This window comes from Pleurodeles waltl, chromosome 7 (assembly GCF_031143425.1).
Source record: "Pleurodeles waltl isolate 20211129_DDA chromosome 7, aPleWal1.hap1.20221129, whole genome shotgun sequence".
In the NCBI taxonomy this organism is placed as follows: Eukaryota; Metazoa; Chordata; class Amphibia; order Caudata; family Salamandridae; genus Pleurodeles; species Pleurodeles waltl.
The window spans coordinates 1,277,310,139-1,277,319,518 of record NC_090446.1 but is presented as its reverse complement, the minus strand read 5'-3'; the positions used below and the strand labels follow the sequence as shown (position 1 = coordinate 1,277,319,518).

The window sequence follows — 9,380 nt, the reverse complement described above, 5'->3', positions numbered from 1 at the left end:
TGCAAGCCATATTCATTGTGATAAATGTCATGATGATTTTAACGTTGCTCGTATTAATTTTAAAACATGTCAAATTCATTTCAATGAAGGTCATATTCATTTCAACGTAGGTCATATTCATTTTAACTTGTGTTATATTCTTTTCAATCAATGTTAAGTTTATTTCAATGGATGCCATATTCATATTAACACTTGTCATATTAATTTTAAGATGCAATTTATCAACTTTAACATAAATCATATTCATTTGAATATGTATCATACTAGTTTGAATATATGTCATATTAATTTTAAGGCGTGCCATATTCTTTTTAACAAATCTCATGTGAATTTTGACTTTGGTCATACTCATTTGAAGACATGTCACCTTCAATTCAATAGCGTTGCATTAATTTCAACACAAGCCATATTCATTTTTAATCATCTCCTATTAATGTCTGTGTGTCTCATATTCATTGCCATCTCGGTAATATTCATTTCAACACAATTCAAATTCATTGCAACATGTTTAATGTTCATTTCAATGTACATTGTATTAGTTTCAATGTGCATTTTTTTCTTTTCAGAATATAATATATTCATTTCAACACTTTATATTATTTTCAATCTGCCATATTAATTTCAATGTATGTCATATTTCTCTTGGCATAAGTCAATCAATTCAATAAATGCCCCATTATTTTTGGTGAATATTGTATTCGTTTCAGTGATTGCTTTATTGTTTACAGTGAGGGCCATATTAATTTCAGTATGATTTATATATATTTCAGTATATTTCTTATTCAATTTGGTGTGTGTGTTAATTCATATTAATCATTAAGTAGCATATTCATTCTGCCTGGTTTCATATTTGTTTTGGTTCAATTCAGATTCACTCTGCCGGGTATCATAACTATTTTGACACATAGTACATTCATTCTGGTGTGTGCCATATTCATTTTGCAGCACGCTATGCATTTCAGGAGGTGTCCAATATGGGGAGCTGTAATTTTGACATGAACGGCTTCCCATAAATCAGCATCATCAGTAAGAAATCATACAGTGGGACATCTCAGCAGTGGGGTCAGATACATAGACAAATTACGGGATCATCACTGATCATTTCGTTCGTAGCTAACTCGTGGGTCGAGGTTATAGTATGTGATCCAAAGACCCCATATTTTACAAAATTTATGGGGCAACCTCTGCTCTTGTATATCACCCGTTCCGTCGCCATACACATATCCATCTGTGACAGGTATGGTAATATGAAGTACTAAATTGTTCCTTTTTTTAAGTAATCTAGTAATAGTTCATTACACGCATTTGCAAGAACTCAGCTAGTATAAGGCTTTATTTTTCTCCTCATTAAGGTATCTAAATCAGTTTCCCCGTTTACAATTTTTCAAGCACCACTAGAATTTTTTTTGAATCTGTCCTCTTGTCTTATTTATCCTTCTTGTATCGTCTGTGTTTAAGTTTCTTCTATTTTTTCTCCTAGGTATGGCAGTGGTTCCATGATAACTTGTTTGGAGTCTGAGAGAGAGAGAGAGAGAGAGAAAGAGAGAAAATACGAAGGCTTATTAAGTAAATGTACTGGTCTGTATATTCCGTCTTCCCACACCCAATTATGCTCCTCCACCTTTGCGTGTTTTATAAGTAACATTTTCTTGGTTTATATATATATATATTTTCTGACTTAAGTGTTGGTTAGTTGGGATCATTCATTAGTGATTAGTTTTCTCTTTTCTTGTGGTTTCCTTTACTCTCTTGGGGTTAAATACTTTCCCCCCGTGTTCTCTCTGTACTATGCTTTCCTGTTACTTTATATAGTGCCCAAATAAGCAATAAAACTACCTTTCCTCCAATTGAAAACATAAAAACAAAAAGCAAACAACAGCAAAGAAATGTTCGCATGCGTCCTGTGAGTTAAACTTTCTTTGTACTCTCTGGTCCTCCCACCAGCGTGACCATTGCATCAGTTTACTCTTCCCCTACCCATTTCCACAGAGGAAAGAATGGGGAAGGGAAGAGAAGAAGGAGAAAGCAATAAAGGAAGAAAAAAAGGAAAGGGGGTAGGGGGTGGAAGGTTCATGCTGTAGGGCCATCCACATCCTGGAGCTATCCAGCAGCCATGAGAATAAACGATAATTCTAATTCTGTCTCGATAGTAAATCAATGTTCAGAGTCCTCATCGGTCCCTTTACTCAAATCTGTGTTGCTTGGGTCAGCTTGATCTTTTCAGTGCTTCTCACACGAGGGGTTTCCCCCTTCATGGACAGGTTCATCCCCTTTCACTGGTGACAGTTGCCATGTGTCAAAGAGTTCACTATATTGGGGGGCAAACACCTTCCCCCAGCCAGCATCTGGTTCTGAGGAGCGGTAACTTGTGGTAAGCCTTGTGGGAGCGGTTCCACAGGGTCCGTCTCGAAAACTCCTCAAGCGGCTTCACAACTTCTACTTGGAGGCCCCAATCTTCGGTCTGGCTTCCATTGGCTATGTCCTGGCATCTGTGGTTCTATTGTTGGGTGCTGATGCAGAGTGGGACGCTCCTGCACTCGTCTCCATGCGTCCTCCTATATAACAAGGAAGTACGCTTTATCTTGAAGGATAATTTTCAGTTTTGCAGGGAACAGGAGCATGATTTCATTGTACAAAGCTTAACTTTCACTGTGTCAAAGAAGTGGTGCTGCTTCTGTAATTAGTGGTAATTGTCTGGAAAGAAGAGTATGGTAGATAAGTCATGAGTCAGTTTTCCCTGTTGTCGCACTTCTCTGAGAATAAGGTCTTTCTCATGATAATTCAGAAATCGTGCTGTGAGGGCCCTTGGGTAGCTCCAGCTGGTGGTTTCGGCGCTGGTGCTCTGTGAGCTCTCTATCATAAAACATGTAGAGAAAGTAGCAGATGTCAGGTAGGATAGAAGCCAGTTTATTAGAAAAATAAGTGCTTTTGTACCTTCAACTCCCTCAGGAAAACCTACAACTCTAAGGTTACTGCGATGTGCACAGATTTCGGTGTCATCTGCTCTCCAGAGAATGTCTTTAGTGAGTGCCTTTACCATTTTCAAGTCAGCCCCTTGGGTATGGGTCAAATGCTCAAGCTTTGATGTCTTCTCTTCTGTTGCAGTTACTCTGTCAGTGGCTTTGCAGCGGTCTTGTCGCAGTAGGGAGACCTAGACTGCTGCCTTGCCCACTTTAGTCTTCAGAGTCGTTCTGGTTTGTTGGATAGCTAACAGTAAGGCCTCATTGTCTGGCATCTAGGAGGTATCTTCATTAGCTGCATGGGCCTCCAGTGTTTTAGTATATCTATCAATTTTCCTCTGCTTGGGAGGTTTCAAGTCCTTATTCTTAGCCATATCGTGGTTGGGGTGACAAAACCAATGTCCGCTGTCTCTCAAGTGACTGTCCTGAGCGGTCATTAAGAGGGCAAGTAATGGGTGTTGCTGTTGTGGCAGATTCAGGCTTCACTATACCTTGAATGCTAGGACCGCAACTCTGTCCCAAACAGTTGGGAGTTCCTCGATCCCTTGGTAAGGAGAAGGGAGTGCTTCCATGACTGTGTCTGCCCTATGCCAAGCCCACAGGAGGCTGTACTTCAGTAGATACGGTATGCCAAACACATTGGGCAGCAATAGAAAAGGTGCGGGGGAATGGGTCTCCGCACAGTTCACCAATGTCCACGAAGTCCGGGACCTCCGGCCTGTCCTGTAATTTAGTGGTACACCCCGCAGGAAATTGGGGTGGACCTTGTATGCCTCAGAGCAGTCAGGACAACTCATGGACATCAGTGCTACGTCATCAAAAGCATTGCTGGGTAAGGTAATAAAAATATATATGGTGACTTTCGCCTCCATAGCACCTTGAGGAGGGGGGAGCTCATCTGATAAAGCAGCAACAGCACACCACAGCATGCCTCACTGTGTCATGGAGGATCTCTCCCATTTGTCAGCTCCAGGGGCGGGCTGGACCAGCAACTTCACCTCACCACCCGGAGACCACCAGCTCTCTCTCACCTCACATCTCTTCGCCTGCCATAAGTCGACTCCCTGCTGGGGCTGCACTGGCTTGTCAGCGGTCAAGCCGAGGTGTCAGACCTCGGGGCCGTAGTGCAGTAGATTCCCACAACCACTACTCACCGATGTCCAGGGTCATAGGCCCCGCCTCAGTCAACACCTCCCTCGATGCAGGCTAGGCTCACGTCTGCAGGGCCCTCCTGAAGCCGATCACCACTTAGTAAGTGAGGGCCCATGGCACTCAGGTCAGTGGGTTAACACCGCCTCTTACTGGGGGGGCACCAGCTGCTAGGAACACGCTGTGCCTCTATCCCTGGCTGCGGGGGTGATGGGCCCCATTTTCCTGGGCCTCTCTTGGAGCGGTCGCTCTTAGTTTTTTTATGCTCTGGGGCACCTCCACCGATCAAGGGCCACCGCATCTGGTTAGCTACCATCTCTGACCTGGCAGGTGTGTACTTGGCGGATGGGGATCTGGGAACAGGATTCTGTCAGAACATAAGTGGGCTCGGCCGGAGCTCGTATTAGGCATGTGTAGCCAGCCGTGCTGTCGGTTATGCCCCACGTTTATTTACTGCTTCGATCTGACAACACTGAAGGATATCAAAGATAACTGTATTGATGCCAAGTCCTTCTCATCAAGAGGAAGAATGGTAACAGAAAACGAAAAAAGAAAAGTGATCTAATAGGCTGTCAGAATTCAGCTCCTGTATAGCAATCACAAGAGTCCTTCTAGTAAGCGAGCAGCAGGATTGCTTATGAAAAGAGCTAATAGCCATAGGGAACTAAGAAAGTAACAGTTTCTTATGCAGGACGATACCATGATATAATATTTTTCTATAGTTATAAACAAGAAGGCACAAATGCTTTACAGTTGTTTATAGAAGAGTGGTGTATAGGTGTTTTTTTTTTTATCATATAGCCAAGATAGTCTTACCTTTCACTAAAATAAAGATGTTTCTGAAAGTTGTAGGTCCATCTTAACTTTGTGAGTGTATAAGGAGAAGAAAATAAATCTTAGGCCTCATTTCACAAAGAGCCTTCGCGCTCATGGAGGAGGATCAGGCTCCTCAGTTGTGGCAGGATTGCTGCAGTTGTGGTGGGATCTCTGCAATGGGAAACTGCAGTGTGGAGATCCTACCATGACTGAGGAACCTCCACCACAACTAAGGAGCCTCCACCATGAATGCGGAGGCTCTTTGTGAACGGGGCCAGAGTAATATGATAAGTCAGCATGCACCTTAGTATAGGTTATGTCTCTGTGGGAGAAGTGTGCTGTAAACCTTCAGCAATAGTGCTTCACGTTGTTCAGTCATGAGTTGCATGGAGATGCTGAATAAGAATTAGAAAAGATATGGACTTATCTGCAGAAAGTAGAAATTTTAAAGATGTATGATTCATTGAAGGGATCGGCAGAAAGCAGTGTTGTTTTTCAGTGTCATATGTGTCTTTTATGAAAAATAGTCTTTATGTTGATGTCAACCATTTTTATATAAATTCTCCAAGAAGGTGCCGTCCTATGAGGCACATCATTTAAGATATTTTCTTTTAGAGAACCTGTTTAGAAGGGGGCATGCTGGTGCACATCTTAGTGTTGTCAATGTTGGTTAGTTGTGCTGGATTCACAGTGGCACTTGTCATCAGACACTAAAGTAAATGTTTATTTTCCACTGTATTTCAGCTACATCAAACATTACCTGCCTTGAGGACTAATGTCAAAAACCAGTTCTGAATAATCAGAATGTGATAGTTTAATCCATGTGCTGTGGCACTTTGCCATAGCACTCCTAGATCCATGCTTGCTATCATCCTCGGGTTCTTGTTCCCACCCATTACCCTTTCCAACCCATTGTACTTGTATTTGTTCCCCTCATGCTCCCCACCATCTTGGCTCTTTCCTCCTCATCATATATGTTGTTATAGGCACTCTTCCCATGCTGAGGACGAGAATATGTAACAAAAAGAAGGCCTTTAGCTTAGAGCATAAGGCTATACTGCTATTAGAACATTCCATACACTGAGTGTAGAATGTTCTAAATTAAACAAGGATCAGCAAACATTGCATTGTTGGCGTTTAAGGCTTATACCAGCCACTGCTCACCCTTTGCCACTCCAATTGCTGCTAAGATGTTCCCAACATTCCATTGTTCGAATATTTGTTAATGTATACTCACACCTTGTGGCAAAGTTAGTAGTTTTTTACCCAACACAGTCCAGCAATCAAAATTGCTGCACTGCATTGCACAAGGGGGGAAATGGTGCAGAGCCATAACCTGCTGCTAGTGTCATCCCGCGACTTGGCGCTCTAATTAGGCTTCTTCCATGATGCACAGCCTCACACCATGGTGCAGAGGTGAGTGTGGCCAGCATAGCCTAGGATTTGTACTTGAAGCATACCCTTCCAGTGCAAATTCCTATGTCTAAATGCATTTCAGAAGGATCCAACATATTTGAAGTGTGCTGAGCCCTTTAGCAAGTCGTGAGATTTTTTTTAATCTAAGCATTTCCCCCTGTTAACGTGTCCTTCAAGGAGGCATTAGTTGTTGATGCGAACCCTGGTCTCACTGTCTTTGTGGATTAGGCTTTTCATCAGATGCTGTGGGTTTGTTCGCTGATGTTTTCAAGTAGTTCTCCAGTAACGTGCCCTGGGTGCAGAACAATGCCAAGTACATTTTGTGCTGAGAAAAGAGCACCTTTCCATCTCGAAAGAAAATACCAATGTTCTTCTTTGTGTCTTTTTGCAATGATAGTAACCTTTAGTAAATCTGGACCCTTAAATCTTGATTTTGTCTTTCAGCTTAATTTCAAACCATTTGTAAAAGGATTTGACAAGTTGAGGATTCTGCACTGATGATGATATCATTTTTAAAGATGAAAGACAACATTTATTGTGATTTTCATTTCTATTGAAAAGTGGACATGCATATTCTACTAACAAAAACATGTTATGTTTTTTTAAGTTAGCTGCAGACGAAGAAAATATGGACAATTGTTCCACCACACTAAAAGAATTTGTAATACTGGGGTTCTCCGGTTCTGAGGAGCTACAGAGCTTACTCTTTGTGATTTTTCTTGCCATTTACGTGGTCACTTTTGCAGGCAACTTCACCATCATTTACATCACAACGGCGGACGCTCATCTTCAGAGCCCGATGTACTTCTTTATCCGAAATCTGTCTGTGTTGGAGATATTCTACATCACAGTGACCCAACCACTAATTCTGTCTACCCTTTTGGGTAGAAAACATGTTCTTTTCCCTGGCTGTCTGATACAGCTGTACATCTTCGTATCCTTAACATCTACAGAATGTTTCCTGCTTGCCCTAATGGCCTATGACCGCTACTCTGCAATATGCCGCCCTCTGCTCTACCGGATGGTGATGACCAGCCATTCATGTACTCGCCTAGTGCTAAGTGTCTGGCTGGGAGGATTCCTAGCTCCGACGGTGCAGGTGATTTTGATCTCTAAGTTATCTTTCTGTGGACATAATGAGATCAACTACTTTGTGTGTGATATCGCCCCGCTGTTGAAGCTAGCCTGTTCGGACACCTCAGCAAATGAGATCGTGGCGTTCAGCATGGGGGGTTTTGTGACTCTGGGCTCTCTGGTGTGCGTCTCCATCTCATATGTTTGTATCGTTGCACAAATCATTAGGATTCCTACCACCTTGGGGAAGCGTAGGGCATTCTCCACCTGTGCCTCCCACCTCATCGTGGCTGGGGTGTATTTTGGAACAGTGGTCGCCATGTATGTGAGACCAACCTCACAGTATTCTTTAGAGACAGATCGAATTGCGGCGCTACTGTATATGATTGTTACCCCCTTATTCAACCCACTTATTTACTCATTCCGCAACAAGGAGGTGAAGGACGCACTGAGCAAAACAATTCTTAAAATCTCGAAATACATAAAAATATAGACTTCATCGACAACTGTTAAGCATCTTATATTAAGTTTGAATATATAGCAGTGACTATTTAACAAGTGTCTTCTTTTCAACACCGTTTCATTTTAATTTTGCACTAATTAGGTTCAGATCCTTGGTTGAGTCTCTTCGTGTTTAATTTGGGTAATTGTTGAACAGCAATTGAATATTAATGTCAGAACTTGCAGCAATATACTGGAAGATAAAGGCTTGTTTACAAGCAATACAGGCTTATGTCATGTTATTGATTAATAAAGTGAATGTATACCATTATAGAGGCCTCCTTCCCCGGACGCAAACAAGGCAGATCATAGAAAAGTTTAGTTTTTATTCTTTTCTGAAAGCTGAGATGGTTGTTGGTTAATTAATTAACGAAATAGATGAGCTCTGAAGGCACAACCGGCTGAATAGGAGGAACAAGCTAGTGATTGGTTCCAGATGATGTTATCTATTTGGATACACATGGAATTACTTATCTTTACAGCATGATACCCTTATTAGATCTAGCTACAGAAAGTTTAAGCTTTCTGTCAAGAAATAATATCAGCACAAAACACACAGCATGAGCAACACAGAAACATACAGAAAAGGGCAGCTGGCCAGTCCTCTCCAGCCATTGGTTTGCTTTGGCATGACCCCATCAGACATTGGCTGGATGGGCTGTCTGCCTTGTTTTCGAACACCCCACGGCATATCATGGATGTGTACATTATTCCAGTAAACTATTTTTGTAATTGGTTATGAGTAATAAAAGTATTTCTATTGTCATTGTCTTTGCTGGTTTCAGTCATAAAGTGCTGACACTCTCACCCCTTTCTGCATCCTCAATGTGCTTCTGTCCCAACTCACCCTCCCGCAGCCCTGCAGCCTCACCTTACTTGTCAGAAATTGGGTTACTGAGTAAAATATTATAAACAAATCAGGACCAAAATAACAAAAACCCAGTCAGTAGAATTGGAGATATGCAATTTGGAAAGATGGATGAAAACAGCTCTACAAAGCACAAAGCACCTATTGTGGTTATCTGGTAACGTTGAACCGGGACAAATCACAAGTTCAAGCTGAACACAATGGAGCATGGGCCAGCAACAGGGACCCCGTTATGTCTGCTCAACACAGTACCTTAAATCCTTGGGTGCCGAGGACATACCAGTTAGGTCCTGAGCTGCACCGCTCAGGTGCCGAGGATGTAACCGTTATGTCCTGGATCCGGCCCAAGCGCTTCCCCCGTGGGCCTCCTAACCCCCTCCCATGGGCAGGGTTGGAAAGGGAATTGCTTCCCCCTCCACCCCGACCATCCCCCTGAACCCCCCCCCAGTGACGTCTGATGATGTCAGCGTGCGATTGTGTGCTGACCTCATCAGAGGTCGCCCCTCTTCTCTTCCGACCGGGGGGTGCGGGAGATCAGAGAGGCATCAAAGGAAAGGAAAGGCTGATGTCTTTCTGAACATTTATGCCGCACGATC

At 42.6% G+C, this 9,380-nt stretch overlaps 1 protein-coding gene across 1 annotated transcript; it reads left to right on the top strand.

Annotated features, from left to right (window-relative positions):
* Positions 1 to 6,969: 6,969 nt before the first annotated feature.
* Positions 6,970 to 7,908, top strand: LOC138247031 (olfactory receptor 5V1-like). Its single transcript, XM_069201780.1, has one exon. It carries the CDS (start codon positions 6,970 to 6,972, stop codon positions 7,906 to 7,908), a length of 939 nt encoding a protein of 312 aa, XP_069057881.1.
* Positions 7,909 to 9,380: the final 1,472 nt, after the last annotated feature.